The following is a 17,852-nucleotide window of genomic DNA, read 5'->3' as shown; positions in this document are numbered from 1 at the left end:
GACAGTGTTATGGTTTAAGAGGCCTTGCTGGAAAATGGAAAAGTAGTAAAATGGGATGTTAAATATTATGATGGTGCTTCCAATTGCGTTGGAGTGTGTGACGTGATGTGAGATACTGATTTGCTGCCAACTGTGTGTCCATGATATGTAGACATAAATGGATCCATCATTAAACTCCCTTTCAATAGTTCCAATCATTCACTCACTCACTCACCTACCCACTCGCTCACTCACTCACACACCCACTCTCACTCACTCACTCACTCAATCAATCAATGGACAAAGGAACATGAAGTGCATAGGAAACAAAATTATCGTCACCATCATACTACTGTAAACCTAGTAGTAGTAGATGTTGCTCTAGGTTTGTCTGTAATGTGAACCCAGTGGACTGCAGGCTGAAGTGGCTTTTCTCCAGCAGTCCACCCATCCTCCTTTAGGGGGATAGGGAGGGAGATGAAGGACATTTGTAAAACCCGGCAGTGAAACACCCTGGTTATATCAATGCCACCACGGGAAGGCGTCCCTCTCTCCGACCCATCCTATGTCAACTTTCCATTAATACTTTGGCTGTGTAGGGTTCATAGGTAAAAGGAACACCATAAGGCAAAAAACATCAAAACTGCCCAGCGAAAAGAGCCATAAATCCATCCACTCATCATCTATAACCTCAGAGTTCTTAGTTCCAGTCCTAAAAGTACGGGTTATTTTATATAATTAAATAACTAAAAAAAAGGTGCGGTTGAGATTATTTCTTTAACTGCCCAAATAGAAAAGCAGTGCAACCTTCTTCATGCATTATCTATATACCTATTAATCAATCACCCAACCAAGCAACCATCCAACCAAACAATCAGTCATTCAACCAGTCTGTCTATCTATTTATCCATCTACCTATCTATCTATCTGTCTGTCTGTCTATCTGTCTACAAATATATATAGGCATCCTTGTCTCACCTAGTTCTATCTGGATGAGGAGGGCGATGGACAGAGTTGTTGTACTATTCCTTTAGGGGTGGTGTGCTGGCGAGGCGAGGTGGAGGCAGCGAGGGGGCAGGGGCGGAGGTTCGGGAGGCTGGAGGTGGAGGTGCTGGACCCTCCTAAGCTTCTCCATGTTCTCCAGCAGTAGGGTGTTGGCGGGTTCCTGGCCGTGCGCCGTCAGATAGTGTCTCCACGCCCTTCCATAGTCACCCTGCCAACGGACGAGCCATGGTTAGTGTGTTGTTTGTGCTATACTCTTTTCACTCTAACTTGGCCTAAAACTGACATAACTTCATCTTGAATATTGAGTTCTAACAACAGATCAACGCTAGAATACGGTGCTGGTCATGAAGAAGTACTGTGGAGAGGATTGTCGTTTTTGTTGGGTGGGGGAGAGACACAGGTTAGTGCTGGAGTTTTTTATATTCTCTTACGTTTTGGGTTACGCTGGAGGTGGGTTCAAAAGTAAGAGATAATAAGGAATTCAAGTTCTAACCTGTGTCTCTCTCCCATCCAACATTTCCACATGTCGTAATGGGTTATTTAAATGGACGTTTTTGCCAGTGAGCTACGTAAAATTAGCTACAAGAGGACGAAAATCAGGGCCAACTTAAAGGGAAAGACCTGTAGAGCACTGTGTCTGTCTCTATAAATGACTGTACGAGTATATATCTGACTGTCTATTAAGGCCTTTCACTATACCTGGTTTTCTGCATCTAAATTTATACGCTAGCATTATTAGTGTGACATCTACACCTGACACTATACAGTTGTTAAAATGTTACTTCTTGGCTGAAACCCCTACTGTGACTCACCTGGCTTTCAAGTGTGGCTTAAACACTGACTCCATATCGGGTTCTTGTCCAAACACAGAAATAAAATGGTAGTGAAGAAATGCTAGACAGCTTCCTATGCTCAATGTGTATGTAAAGTACAGAAAACAGCAATACCAAGAATGAAACTGGAATTGTATAGGCACTAGAGAGCTTTCTATTCTTTTTCTAATGCAAGGAAGAAAGAATCAAAGGCCAGGAGATCGCAAATCGTTCCATCCAAGAAAAAAACAAAAACAATACAAAAGAGAGCCAAATTCAAGATGCCCAATATCTAATTAAAAACACTAAACATCCATAACTAGGAAGAAAACGGAGCGATAGAGGTGCTAGGGTTTTATTTATTTATTTTTTTTGCTAAATATTGAACAACAGACAATCAACCAGCCTTACACAGAAATAAACTAGTGAGAAAAAAGGACTAGAGAGCCGCCTATGCCCGACACCAACAACAAACATAAGAATAGTGACGCCTCCAGACTGGGAATATTTGTTTGAGTCTTGACTTATGACGATTTTATTTAGGCTGCGAGAGAGTTTTCGAACTGGAGGGGTCAGATACAGCCTTAATTAACCTCCTTACTACAACAGGGGTCCCCGAAGCTAAACAATATTGTGTGGTTGAAGAAAGAATGAACTATGGCTTCCTCGGGTTGCCGTGGTTAACTCGACACATGTATAAATTTAATCTGGTGAGGAAAACGTGCAAGCGACCTTTCTATGTCCGGAAATTTAGTCACAGAGGTCCTTCTCGAGCTGAATAAAATCGTCCAGAGGTAACCAGAATATAATGAACTAAAGGAGACACTGACCATGGTGTGGTAGAGGGCTCCAAGGTTGACGTGTGCATGGGTGAGGGTGGGTTCCAACTCCACTGCAAGTTGGTAACTCTGAAAAAAAAAAAGTAATTAAAACTGTCATTGTAGTTTCTTTCAGCAAATGACAGACGATGTACAGGTAATTCAGGTCACAGAAACATACCGGAGCCTAATAAAACCCATTGCTCTAGTTTTTGGAAATGGAAGAGCTCCAGCCTTTTTTCTCAACATAAAAGAGCCTCCTCATCACTTTCAAGAGCGTCGCTCTTTCATTTGCTTTGCTAATCTGAAGCAAATTCCATATTAGTTACCCACATCAGCATCATTACCATCACACGCCAGTATGCAACTAAAGTGTATTACAAGCACTGATGGTACTCAGATCATATATAAATATGCATATATATCGTACAATATCCAACACATATATAGCAGAAATCTCGTATACCGTGATCTGATTATGACTGGATTTTTGTTAGTTCATTTTATACCCTGAAACTGTCATATACACAAACACACTAGAGCAACATCTACTAGAAAGTGTTGACATTTGTGTAGTATATGTAGTGTCTGAGATTTACGTAAGTACACTCACAGATTTACGTAAGTGCAAGTAGACTATGGATATACTCAAGTGCAGAGAAGTTCGCAGATATACGTCAGTGCAGAGAAATTTATTGATTTAAGTAAGTGCAGGGAAGTTCATAGTTTTAAGTAAGTGCAGAAAAGTTCATTGATTTACCCAAGTGCAGAGAAGTTCGCACATATAGGTAAATGCAAAGAAGTTATAGTTTTACGTAAGTGCAGAGAAGTTCATAGTTTTACGTAAGTACAGAAAAGTTCACAGTTCTATGTAAGTGCAGCGAAGTTCAGTTTTACGCAAGTGCAGAGAAGTTCATAGATTTCTCCCATTCGAGGTGTAGGGGAAAAAGCAAATATCCAAACAAAACCACAATTAAACGTAGACTTACAAGTACATTCTTCTTACAGTCTCTACTCCTAGTTCTCAATTTCCTATAAATGCCTCTATAGCACCTCCCACTCACTTCCTTGGGTCACTCTACTTTTCACTTCCTTTCCACATTTTCCTTTCTTTTCTAACTATCTATCTATCTATAGCCCGACGCCCTAATCCCGCAAAGGGTGGCCGCAGACAAAACGCCTCCAAGTGCCGAGGCGCTTTATTCGCTTTTTTAGTTAGTTCTTTTTACGGGGTGGGGCACTAACCCACCACCAACCCTTTTAGTCGCCTCGTACGACAAGCAGGGATACTGGGGGAGTATTCTTGAAACCCCCCCCTACCCCCATGGGGGTCTTTTCTAACACTGCACCATATTACTCAAACTCTTCCTGCAGTTCAGCATAACACTCGTATTCTCCATAGGAAGCTTTCAAACAAGTATTCCTTATCTGTTATTTATTGCATATTATTGGGTAAAATTCCGGTAAACGAAATTCATTTAAAAATTATATAACAGTGCTTTAAGTAACACATGAGACTATCGAGCTGTGATATGGCGGATAAATTGCTGAGGATAAGGTGCAAAAAAGACTCCCAAGCTAAATGGAAAACGACCCTATAAATCAATTAATCTCTCTCTCTCTCTCTCTCTCTGTCTCTCAACAACCTTGTCTTTACTCCTACCTTCATTAATTTTCGTATGTATCAAGGCTGCTCTTTCCGGATTGCGTTCATCGCTCGGCAGTTTATCGTTGAACAGTTCAGTACAGCACACTATGGTCACCTTCTCTCTCAACAACCATCACTATGGAGACCTTACACAGAGAGTTTTCGATGGCATGAACTCAGCTAGGCCACCACACAGAACACTCCTAGTCACACTAGACATTAGCAAAGCTTTTGATGCCATCCCCCGCCACAACCTCACAAACAAAATACTCAACACAAACATGCACAATAACACAAAAAGATGGCTGGCAAACTACTTAGCAGGCAGCTGTGCACACGTAACATTTGCCGGTTAGTCTTCTAACATCAGAAACTTCACAAACGGCGTCCCCCAAGGATCTGTTTTGTCCCCTACACACTTTAACCTGTACATGCACGACATACTCACACCCCACACACCACAGATACACATAGCTTCCTATGCAGATGATATAACACTTACATGTACACACCAAAACAAAACACAGCTGCACACATCATTCAACCTTACCTCATCACACTACACGAATGGTTCACCACAAACAGGCTCAAAATAGCCCCAGCCAAATCTACAGTACAGTGACCCTTCTCACAAACTGGACAGCAGAACGCAGTCACATCCCACACCTCACCATAAACAACACTCCCCTACCACACACACATACACAAAAAAAAAAAAAAAAAAAAAAAAAATCCTTGGTGTAACATACAATACATCAATGTCATTTAAACAACAAATCACAAACATTAAAAATAAAATAACACCAAGACTCATTGCTTTGAGGTCACTGGGGGTAGGGTTTTTTTGTTTTTTCAAGAATACTCCCCTAGTATCCCTGCTTGTCGTAAAAGGCGACTAAAAGGGATGGCCGAGGGTTAGTGCCCCTCCCCGGAAAACAACTAACTAAAAAGACAAACAATAAGCCTCGGACAAGGACTGACCAAAAGATGACGACCAAGGACCGGACAAAGGACATGGTAATTGGAACTTGGAATGTAAGGGGAGCGAATGATGAGGTGAAAGAGAGAGAGAGATTGTCCAGGTGCTTGAGGGTGCGAAAGTTGATGTATGCGGAATAACTGAAACGAAATGGAGAGGTGAGAGTGTGAGAGAATGGGAGTATGGATGGGGTATATGTGCAGGAGTAGGTAAGAATGAGAGGGCAAAAGAAGGAGTATGTATAGTTGTGAGTAAAAGATGGAAGAAGAGCATAAGAGAGTATGGATCAGTTGGGTCAAGGATTGTGTGAGTAAGATTGAAACTTGGAATACAAATGTTGGCGATTGTGTGTGTGTATGCGCCAACACAAGATCGTGCTAGAAGAGTGAGAGAAGAGTTCTGGACAAATGTGGAAGTGTGCATGGAAAAGTTTGGAAGGAATGAGAGAGTGTTTTTGATCGGTGATATGAATGGTAGAGTAGGGAATGTGAAGGTAGATGGAATAGTTGGTGAGTGGGATGTGCCTGCTGAGATAGATGAGAATGGGAGTGCGTTAGTGGACATTTGTGCTGGGAGGGGGTTGGTGATAGCCAATACCCTCTTCAGGCACAAAATGATCCACAGGTATACATGGCGAGTGATGAGAAGGGTGGGTGGTGAACTGAATGCAAGGAAGGCAATGATTGATTATGTGTGTGTGGATGAAAGGATGCGAAGATGTGTAATGGATGCAAGAGCTTATAGAGGTTGGGGGAGTGGACTTTCTGACCACTACTTGGTGGTGGCCAGAATCAAGGTCCAATTAAAATGGAGAAATAGAAGAAAGGGAGGACATGAAGAAGGAGTACTTGTAAGAAGAGTGGAAAGGTTACAAGAGGATGAGAAAAAGGCAAAGTACAAGAGAGAAGTGGAGGAACGATTGGGCAAATATGAATTGGAGCAGATGGGGGACGTGGAAGGTGTGTGCAGGATATTTATAGAAGAAATATGTGCAGCATGTGATGTGATGTGTGGGATGAAGAGAAGACGGAGGGGTGTGTAAGTAACAGCGTGGTGGAATGAAGAGGTGAGACAGGCTGTGGCACAAAAGAAGAAAGCATACAATGAATGGATGAGAAATAGGAGCGTGGAAGAAGTTGAGAGGCGGAAGAAAGAGTTATATGTAGAAAGAAAGAGAGAGATGAAAAGATTAGTAGGAGAGAGTAAGAAGAGAGTGGATGAGGAATTTGGAAGGAACTTGAGTGTAAAGTGGAGGGACTGTTAGAAAATGTTCTGGAAAGAGGTGAAAAGAGTAAGACAGGGTGGAAGTGAAGTTAGCAGGGGAGTGAAAGATAAAAATGGTAGATTACTAGTGGAGAAGGGAGAAAAAGTGAGCAGATGGAGTGAACACTTTAAGGAATTGTTGAACATAGAGGATGGAAGTAATGCTAGTATAAGTGGCTGGGGAATGGCTGGGAGAAGGAGGGAGGTGAGAAGACAGGAAGAAATCAGTAGGATAGAAGCTGTGGAAGCAATGAACAAAGTTAAATTGGGGAAAGGCCCAGGAATTGATGGAGTTTGTGGTGAAATGCTGAAGTATGGGGGAGAGATAGTAGTAGAATGGATGTGGAAAATGTGCAGATTGACCTGGGAGGAAGGTAGAGTCCCGGAGGATTGGAAGTCAGGTATAATCACTCCCTTGTACAAAGGAAAAGGGGAAAAAGAAGTGTGTGGTAATCATAGGGGCATCTGTCTTCTTAGTATAATAGGAAAAGTGTATGGTATGATACATATTGACAGAGTTAGAGAAAGAACAGAGGAATTAGTTGGAGAAGAACAGGGAGGCTTTAGGAAGGGAAGAGATTGTGTAGATCAGATATTCATTCTTAGTTCTTTAGTGGAAAAGTTTCTAGAGAAGGGAAAGAAGTTGTATGCGACTTTTGTGGATTTGGAGAAAGCATATGACAGGGTGGATAGACAAGGATTGTGGAAAGTATTAAGAATATATGGAGTAGATGGGAAGTTGTTGAATGCTGTGAAGAGTATGTATGATGGCACTAAGGCTGCAGTGCGTGTGGATGGTGAACTGAGTGAATTTTTCTCTTTGAAGGTTGGGTTGAAACAGGGATGTGTCATGTCTCCATGGTGGTTCAATCTGTACATGGATGGGGTAATAAAAGAGGTACAAGGTAGGGTAGTGGATGTTGGAGTGGCCTTGGAGAGAGAGGGGAGTGTTTGGAAACTCCCTGTACTGTTGTTTGCAGATGATACTGTGTTGTTGAGTGAAGACGAAGGAGAGCTGCAAGGCTTGGTGGATGAGTTTGGGAGAGTGTGTAAGAAACGGAATCTAAAGGTGAACGTAGGGAAGAGTAATGTGATGGTCTTTGAGAGAGGTGAAGTCAGTGAATGTACAGCGAGATTGGATGGAATTGGAAAATGTGAGTACGTTTAAATACTTGGGTAGTGTGATGAGTAAGGATGGAGGTTTGGAGGGTGAAGTGCTTGAAAGGGTACAGCAGGGAAGAAAGGTTGCTGGTTCCTTGAAAGCAGTGATAAGAAGCAGGGAAGTGAGCATGGAAGTGAAAAAGTTACTACATGAGAGTATTGTGATACCTACTCTAACGTACAGTAGTGAAGCTTGGACGTTGCTGGAAGGACACAAGTCAAGAGTGAGAGCAGTGGAAATGAATTATTTAAAAGGAGCCTGTGGAGTCATATGGAGAGACAGGCTGACAAATGAGGATATAAAGGAGCGTTGTGGTGTGGATATGGATGTGATAGGAAGCGTTAGAAGGAATACACTGAGGTGGTTTGGCCATATGGAGAGGATGGAGGGTGAAAGACTGACGAAGAGAGTGTATGTGAGTGAGGTGGAGGGGGGAAGAGGGAGGGAGAGGCCAAGGATGAGATGGAGGGATGGGGTGGAGAGGTATATGAGAGAGGGGGGTATGAGTTGGGAGCGGGGCAGTGAAATGGAGGAGGACAGAGCGACGCGGAGGCGATTTGTTTGTGGCCACCTCGTACGGGATGAGGCGTCTGGCAATAGATAGATAGATAGATAGTCACTTGCCCATACAACATTCGGACACAACAAAGAAACCACCACCGCGGTATACAAACAATACATACGTTCAGTGATGAATTATGCAAGCCCTGCCTGGGCTTCAAACCTCACCAAAACACACTACAACACCCTACAGACCATACAGAACATGGCCCTAAAAATAATCTTAGGCTGCACAGCTACTACACCCACAGACCACCTACATCAAGAAACCAAAAGTCCTCAAAGTCAAGGTTTACCTAGACGTAAGAGGCACCCAGTTTCTTGCTGCGGCCTCCACAAACCCACAACATCCACTATATTACATGGCAGTACATCCACCCACATCAAGGAACATCAAAACAACACCCAGCACACGATACCATACACAAATACTGTCATCTCTCCCCCCTCGCCCACCTCAGACCAGCTTCCAGAAGCATATCCACACTCAGATCACTCGCCGCTCCATGCAGTCACTTAAAGACAACACACAGCTGCATACACCGCCTCCTGATATCCACCCTTCTGAATCCTATCTCCCTCCTGAGGACAGGGTCCACCTGGCCAGGCTGAGATGTGGGCATCATCCAGCCCTCTTAAGCTACCAGAAGAGGCGGATGACTCCGTTGCTGATGGCTGTCCAGGATGCAACACAGCACCCCATACTCATTAAGCACATTATGGAAGACTGCATTGCACATAATCACCTACGCCAACAACACAACATACACTCTTTGAGAGGTCTGTGGGAAGGCTGGGTCTCGGCCATGGCCTTCGTAAGGGACTCGGGGCTGTTCGGCCAGACTGCCTAGGGAACCACAACTACTACTACTACAACCATCACTTACTCCTATAGTCTGTTCGTTTTTATCTGGCGGAACCGAGCCACACCCACAACTTGAGTGCCATGTCGTGGTTTCATGTAATTCGTTGAGTCTTTGACATGATGGGGAAATGGATCTCCTTGGTTACTAGTAATCCACCTGAAAAGGGCTAGGGAACTTTGTCAGGTCTGAGATGGACCATACCCACATTTACGTCCATATTTACCTGCGCAGCTCCTTCTGTATTGTGTCTATCGTTGAGCAAGTCTCCGTAGTGGGCGTGTAGGCGTGCGCAGAGGGTGGGCGGGGTGGAGCAGTTGTGGGCGGCGCGGTGGGCGAGTGTGAGGGCGGTGTGGGTGTGGTTGGTGAGGGTGTAGAGGAGTGAGAGGTGGAGGAGGGCTTCGGGGTGGGAGGGGTCCTGGGCTAACACTTCTTGTAGCAGCTTCTCACTCTCGCTGTAACTCCGCTGTTGTAGACGCACCCGAGCCTGTGTGTGTATGGCAGTGGTCTTTATAATCTACACACACACACACACACACACACACACACACACACACACACACACACACACACACACACACACACACACACACACACACCAAACAAGTCAGTCATCATACCAATGTTTCCGTGGCAGTACACCAGCTAGCAAAGGAAATAAGGTAAAACGCCTGTAACACCGCTTTATACTGCTGATAGAAACACACTTCACTGATGACCCTATCTAAACATGTACGTAGGGTTTTTCTTCTAACACTCTCCCACTAATGGTCAATATTAGAAGTTTAATGTGGCTACTATAAGACGATTATACAGAATATGGTGGAGGGAAATACCTAGCAAGTAATGGGAAATATATCAGCGACGTAGGCGTGATGCTGGTAAATACTGTCCACTAATGAAGGGAGTAACAGTAATAATTTTAATCTGTCAGTACAACGTAGCGTCTAAGTACAGAAAATATGTATAATTTCAAGACGCTTTTCACATTTCTGCTAATATAAACTGATAACTTCTTTTTTCAGCTTCTTAGCGGAGTAAATACTTTGGATGGGATGGGTATTGCGAAGGTTAATAAAACGTTTTGGTGTTGATAAAAAAAAAAAAAAAAAAGACATAGATTTCGCAATATACAGCCTAGGAATTAGTCAAGAAATTTCATACACTCCCTTCTTACTGGTTCATCAATACACCAGATTCTCTTAATTTATTTCTTGGTTATTATTTTGACAGACGAGAATCTAGCACATATTATTTAGCTCATTTCCTCATTACCCGACTGTCACATTCCAGGGTAAGTATTACCTTCTCTTTATTGTGTTACCTTAATTATCCATCTGTATCTGTATCAGTAACTATTAGGTACAAAACAGGCCAGAAAATTATCCTAGGAGGGTTTGTGATACAGTTAACCCTTCCCCATGTTTGAGAGTTCCATACTGAAAATTGGTGCCTGTAAGAAGAGTGACATGTTGATGTCGAAGGTTTGTTATGGCTATGTATGTGTGTGTCAGAGTCTTCACATGTCATCGGTAGAACCAAGAGGGTGGAAACATAGGTAAACATATGAAAGGACATGCTATCAACACCACTTTAAATGTCCGCCACGACTGGGGTTCGAATCTTCTATGTTGGGCATATGCATCACGAAAGAATTATGCATGTCACAAGGTTTTCGCAGGTCATGTCTTAATTACAGATCACACATTTGACTAGAACGGCACGGACGTCAGATTAAGCATGTGATATGACGGCCTGACACAATGCTAATCCCCAGAACAGAAGGAAAACATATATACGAGTACCTTCCCACAGACTTATTCATTTTTGCTTACCCAAAGAACAACAGCAGCAGCAGGAGGGAGATATAAAGAAATGGGGGGACACAAAAGGCGAGCAGTGAAGCTTCCACAAAGATGTAGGTGTGTGGGATTAATGGTGGAGAAGGCTTTTGTCAGGAGTTGAGGGAGTGTGAGAGCAGCCGAGCGTGGCACAATGGACGCAGATTAACAAACATGAAGGCCCGAATTAAATGACAACGTTTGGAGGCGCGGGAAGGAAGGAAGAGGAGGAGGAGGAGGAGAAGAAGAGAGGGGGATCGAGAAGGGAAGAGGATCGATGAGGGGATAGGAAGGCGATTGAATAGGAGTAGGAAAAGGATCGAATAGAGAATAGAATGACAAAGTTTGGAGGCTAAAGAAGGAAGGAAAGAAAGAAGGAAGGAAGGATGCTGACAGGATGAGGATCGAAGAGAGATAATATGACGACCGAAAGCGAAGGGGAAGAGGATCAGGAACGGGGTAGAAAGAGGATCGAATAGAAATGAAGAGACGTATGAAATGGAGAAGAAGATAATCCAAAAATGGATAGGAAATGGCATGAATAAAGATGATGTGACGCAGGATACAGATGGGAAGAAGTAAGGGATAGGAAGAGAATCGAATTGAGATGAAGTGATGCGGGAACGGAATACAGTAGGAAGAGGATCGAGAAGAGGACAGGAAAAGGATCGAACATAGATGATGTGACACAAAAATGACTCAGGAGGGGAGAGGAAAAGGATCAAGGAGGGTTTGGAAAAAAGGGGATCTAGGAAACAGGAGGGGGATAGGAAGGTGTATAGAAGATAGAGTAGAACTGATGCGACGAAGAGGATCGAGTGTGGAGTTAAATCACAAAGGTTGGAGGCCCAGGAATGAAGGAGTAGAGGGGTGAGGAAGAGGAAGGAGGAGGAGGAGAAGAAAAGGAAGGAGGAGGGGGAGAGGAAAAGGAAGGAGGAGGGGGAGAGGAAGAGGAAGGTGAAGGGGAGAGGATGAGGACTGAGGAAAGGTTTAGACACAGGAGGATCAAAGACGCAGAAAGAGGATTCGAAGAGGATGAAATATAGATAATGTGATCCAGACAGGGGATAAGGAGAGCATCGACTAAGGAATTAAGAGACGAAGGTTGGAGATGCAAGACGGAAGGAGGAAGATGAGGGAGACAGGAAAAGGATCAACAGAGATAATGTGACGCAAAAAGGAAGCAGGAAGGGAAGACGGAAATGATCGAGATGATGTGGGGAAGTAAGTGGCATGACGAGGTACAACGGCACTCACACACGCAGAAATAATCTAAAAGTTTACGCATCGCCTTTCCTTCAGCGATCTATTTTCCATGGTGCCCTTTTATATCCTCCTCTCTGTTACTGATGCAAACCTGTCGGGATTAATGAAAAAGATATAGATAACAAACGGAAGAATGTTCCTGTGTCCTAGACTAAATCGCTAAGGAAGAGGTGTGACGACGTTTCCCATAGCAACGAGAACACAGGCCATGGTACCACAATGAGAAATATTTAACTGGTTAATGGTGTATCACATTATATTTGTCTTTAGGAATTATAGGTGAAACTCCAAACTTTGCCTTCTAGAGGGACGCCTGTATGTGGTGGCACCAATATAACCAGACGGCTGAACTGCCTGGTCATACAAACGTCCCTCAGCTGCTTCCCTGTCTCCCAAAAGGAGGATGGTGGACTGCAGAATGATAGTTACTTCAGCCTGCAGTCCACTGGATTCACATTTCAGATGAACCAAGGGCTGCAACAACAACAACAACAACAACAACAACAACTACTACTACTACTACTACTGCCACTACTATTACTACTACTACTACTATGCTGAAGCCAGGATTTACCGGTAAAGAGGTAAGTGTATGCATAATCTCTTCTTGGTGGTTGGCGGTGCAAATCTGCTAAACTGGGACTAAAAGAGCACTGGTATCAAAGGGCTTATGCTTTCTACTTCTAAGCGATTTTAACCCATTTAGGGAAGGTGTCCAATACTGAATGAATTAATGAAGGATACGTCTAACTTCTCCCGTTCTGAGAGTCTTCCCACAACTGAATAAACTCATCTTAGGTCAGCGAGAATAAGATAAAGTGCGTCATCTTCAAGGGTTCAAATACCAGGATAAAAGGCCATGAAAAGAAACATGTTCAAGAGTAGCAAATGGAAGGTACAAGGGAGTTAATAGCAATGGGAAAGAGGAGGATATCGTGGTGGTGGATGAAGATGCAAGACTGGCGGAATGACTGCGAAAGACGAAGTTGAAGGGTGGCGGTGAGACAGTGGAAGTTTGGTGTGTGTGTGTGTGTCTGTGTGTGTTGTTTGTGCTTGACTCTTTGGTTGTCTGTGTGTGGGGGGTATTAATATATAGCCAATCTGATCGTGTGTGTGTGTGTGTGTGTGTGTGTGTGGGTGTGGGTGCGTGCGTGCGTGCGTGTGCAGGAATACATAAACAGAACGACTGAGTTAGGGACAGTGTATTACAGTCGTACGTCTCTCCTTCAACACCAGGTCAGTCACATTTAATTCTTATCTTCAAACTCCCCGAGAAAGTAAAGTCTCCCCTCAGATTAATAAAAACGTCTATGGGTGGCAAGATTAAAAGACAACAGACCATCGTGGTGAAGGGGTTAGGAGTCCTGGGCAGATAAAATCGCTGAGGAAAATTTATCACGTAATCTGTTAGTATCATATTTATTTTGCTACCTTCAGACCTCTCCATTTCGGAAAAGAATCCTTCCTCAACGTAATAAAAATTGTCTGGTTAGGGGGATTAAATAAAAACCGTCGATTGCTAAGGGTTAAGAGGTGCTAGATAAATCGCTGAGGAAGAGATGTCACGATTTCCCGAGACCCAGTGATATAAGTAGAAGCCATTATCTTCTTCCCCCTACGGCCATTATCCCACCAAGCTTTTTCCTGACTGTATTTTTGTGTATTTCTCCTTGGCGGCGAGAAGAGCCAGCGATCAATGTCCAGCCGTGATGACAAGACGCGGAACAGCTGGGAAGGGCAGGGAGGGAAGAGGGAGAGAAGGAGGAGGAGGAGGGAAGAGGAGGAGAGGGGATAGGAAGTAGGAAGAAGTGAGGCAGGCATGGAAGAAAGAGAGAGGAGGAAGGGAAGAGGAGATGAAGGGGAAAGGGAGGGAGGGATGAGGAGAAGAAGAGGGAGGGAAGGGAACAATGAGGGAGGATAAGTGGAGAGACTGAAGAGGGAGGGGGAGAAAGGAAGAAGCAAGAAGGAGGAAGTGCTTCATGAAGGGAGGAAGAAGACAGGGAGAAAGGCAGTGGGGGAGAGAGAAGGGAAGGTGATGGACAGGGAGGAAGGAGGGAGGAAGGAGGGAGAAAGGAGAAGGGGAGAGGGAGAAGGAAGAAATGCAGGTAAAGAAGGAGTTTCGCAGGGGGAAAGGAAGAGTTAGGTAAGGAGGAGGAAGGAAGGAGGAGGAGACCGACAGGGAAGGATGGGAGAGGGAAAAGAGTGACAGGGAGAGGACAGGAGAGAGAGAGAGAGAGAGAGAGAGAGAGAGAGAGAGGGGGGTGGAAAGAGTGCAGGAGTATTATAACTTCACCCCACCACCACCACCATCATGCACCGTACTCCATAAACCAACATTCCATAACTATTTTCTGCTTTCTCTTCCCACTAACCACATTGAAAGAATAAGAAGTGAGGGGAGACTGTGCTGAGTGAGAGGAAAGGCCAGGAGTGATCTCAGGATGGCGTAAGAGGGAACGTTTGTCTTGGAATTTGGGTTGTATTTTAGCTTTGGAGATCTCACAACACCATTTTCTTGGCGACTTGTTCTGCACTTTACGCCCTGATATCCTTTTGTACGTTATTGATTTGGAGGAAGCGTATGACAGAGTGGATAGACAAGGAATGTGGAAAAATTAAAAATATATGGAATAAACGAGAAGCTGTTGAATGTCGTGCAGAATATATATGAGGATGATAAGGCTTCAAAGTTTGTGGATAGTGAACTGAGTGAATTATTCTATTCGAATGTTGGATTGAAACAGGGATGTGTCATGTTTCCATGGCTGTTCAGTCTGTACATGGACTGGGTTATAGGAGAGATACAAGGTAAGGCAGTTGGGTCGGCCCTAATGAGAGAGGGCAGTGTTGGAAACTACATGTACTGTTGTTTGCAGATGATACCGTGTTGTTAAGTAAGGACGAAGGGGAGCTGTAAGGCTTGGTGAATGAGCCTGGGAGAGTTTGTAAGAAACCGAATCTAAAAGTGAATGTAGGAAGAGTAAACTTATGGTCTTCAAGAGAAGTGAAGTCACTGAATTCATGGTGAGACTGGATGGTGAGGAGACGGAAAATATGATTGCTTTTCAGTACTTGGGTAGTGTCATGAATAAGGACGGAGGTTTGGAGGATGGACTGCTTGCAAGGCTACAATAGGGAAGAAAAGTTGCTGGTTCTTTGAAAGCAGTGACAATTAATAGGGAAGTGTGAAGGAAGTGAAGAAGTTTGCTGAATGACAGTATTGTGATACCAACTCTAACGTATGGATGTGAAGCTTGGACCTTGTTGGAAGGATGTAAGTCAAGAGTGGGGGCAGAGGAAATGAGTTATTTGAGAGGAGCGTGTGGCGCTACATGGAGAGACTGACAGACAAATGAGGTAGTAAAGGAGAGTTGTGGTGTGGATGTGGATGTGATAGAAATAGTTAGGAGAAATACACTGAGGTGGTTTGGCCAAGTGGAGAGGACAGAGAGCGAAAGACTTGAGGAAAGTGTGAATGAGGTGGAGAGGGGGGAGAGGGAGGGGGAGACTGAGGATGAGATGCAGGGATGGAGTTGAGATATGAGAGAGGAGGAGGGGTGTAAGTTGGGGGGAGGACATCGAAATGGCAAGGGAACAGGACGACATGGAGGCGATTTGTTTGGAGACACCCTTTACTGGAATAAGGAGCCTGGCTAAAGATAAACAGATAGACAGATGCAAAGTATGTTAAGAACAGAATGATGCACACTCAGTAAAATACAAGAGATCATGACATTTTATAGTATGTGTAAGTTCTATGAGAAATAAAGTATAATAATAATCACAATGTATAATAATAATAATAATAATAATAATAATAATAATAATAATAATAATAATAATAACAATAATAACAACGTAGGGCCAGGCTAAAGAATGCTGGCGTTTCAGTACTGTGTATTTATGTGTAAGTGTATGTGTGATGAGACGACAATTTCTGTTCCCGTGGCTTTTCTCAAACATTGACCTCCACTTCCTTCTTACCAGAGGGGTAAAGAAACCAGGGATTGTGATAGTGCATGAAGATATAAAAAAAAAAAATCTGTAACTTGTAGCGAAAGATCTAAGTACACTACGGATAAACACTCAACAAATGTGGAATCCTTTTTATCCTCGGACAATGGAATGGTTTTGTCCCACATGTGTTGAGGGAACGACTTAATGAAGATGAATGGTGTGTGTACATTAGCTTTCCTGTTGGACGGAGCTGAAAATTATGAAGGCTGAAAGGAGTACATGGATATATGACTCATTTCACTGGGCTCTGCGGATGGCTTCTAACTGCTGGGAATCTCTTGTTTCTTGATCCTACTCACTGACTGAAATATTGAGAAACTGGATAGCGCGACATGGAGGCTATTTGTTTGTGGCCACCCCTCCAGGATTTAAGGTTTTGGTTATAGATAGATAGTTAGATAGATAAACAGATAGACAGAAAGATAGAATGATTGACAGATAGACAGATAGCAGACAGACAGGCAGGCAGGCAGACAGATAAATGGATAAATAGACATAGATTCGTTTCGTTTTGTTTCGTTGTTAAAGTCTTTTTTTACCTGCGTACACATGTCAGACTTGTACTCCTGACAGCCGTTCGCCAAGGTACACACTCTCTGTTCTATCAGCCCTGAGGCCACTTTTTTTAGAACCACAACCCTCGTCTTATTAGGTGCTCTACCCTCTTGATGTTCTGCCTTTCACATTTTCACTCTTATCTTGTCACCAACTTTTCATCCTCCATTCTTTCCATAAAGTCCAGGAAAAAAAAAAATCCCCTTACGTACGACGTATCACATCAAAATCTTGAATTTCTAGTCGACCTTTCAGCTGCTACATGAGTTCTGTTATTCAGGTCATCCTCACCTCTGTGCTCTCAAACGTACGCACATCTTCCCCCTTTACTGCCCAAATTTCGCTGTCATAAGGCATAACACTTCTCACACACACAGTATACAATTTTCCCCTAGCATGAAGGAAGAACCCCCTCGGTGGCAGGAGCGATAGCACCTTCCTAAACTTTTGCCATTTACTCCTAACCCTTAGCAATGGAGATGGCGTCAGCTCTTCCCCCGCCCCCACCCCGCGTCCTCCAGCACCAGATGACAGCATTGCCCTACTTACTCCAGAGACTCATCCAGACCTACCTCTTTGTTTGTTTGTGTATGTGCATGTATATATATATATATATATATATATATATATATATATATATATATATATATATATATATATATATATATATATATATATCTATATATATCTATATATATCTATATATATATATATATATATATATATATATATATATATATATATATATGTATATATATATATTACGGGGGGGGGGACGCAATCTGGCCGCACTATGGGGTGGTACTACTACTCTGCGGCCAGGTTGTGTTAGGAAGAATACTGCCACAGTATTCCCTGCGTGTCGCAAAACGCGACTAAAAGGGGCGGGGTGAGGGGACTAGGGACCCTCTCCTCTGTTTTTTTAGTTCCTAAAAGGAGACAGGCCAGAGAAAGGGATGGGGGATTGAGTTATCCCCGTACCCTGAAAATTGGGTCTATGAATGTGCGTGGATGTAGTACGATTGAGGCTAAAAGGGAGGAGATTGGGAGAATGTTTGTGAGAAGAAAGTTGGATGTGTTAGC

General features: G+C 43.4%; 1 protein-coding gene across 1 annotated transcript in view; it reads right to left on the bottom strand.

Annotated features, from left to right (window-relative positions):
• Nucleotides 1-1,009: 1,009 nt before the first annotated feature.
• The window catches only part of LOC145396090 (protein O-mannosyl-transferase TMTC1-like), a 170,788-nt gene continuing 153,945 nt past the window's right edge, over nt 1,010-17,852 (bottom strand). The window contains exons 15-17 of the mRNA XM_080269556.1: nt 9,317-9,577; nt 2,627-2,704; nt 1,010-1,192 (exon numbers count right to left, since the gene is read on the bottom strand). Of these exons, the coding sequence (XP_080125682.1) occupies nt 1,010-1,192; nt 2,627-2,704; nt 9,317-9,577 (522 nt within the window). The remainder of the gene's footprint in view (nt 1,193-2,626; nt 2,705-9,316; nt 9,578-17,852) is intronic.

This window comes from Coenobita brevimanus, chromosome 34, assembly GCF_032717465.1.
Source record: "Coenobita brevimanus isolate Jiangsu-jjx chromosome 34, ASM3271746v2, whole genome shotgun sequence".
Classification (NCBI taxonomy): Eukaryota; Metazoa; Arthropoda; class Malacostraca; order Decapoda; family Coenobitidae; genus Coenobita; species Coenobita brevimanus.
The sequence above is the reverse complement of the archived record's forward strand: the minus strand, read 5'-3'. Positions and strand labels throughout refer to the sequence as shown.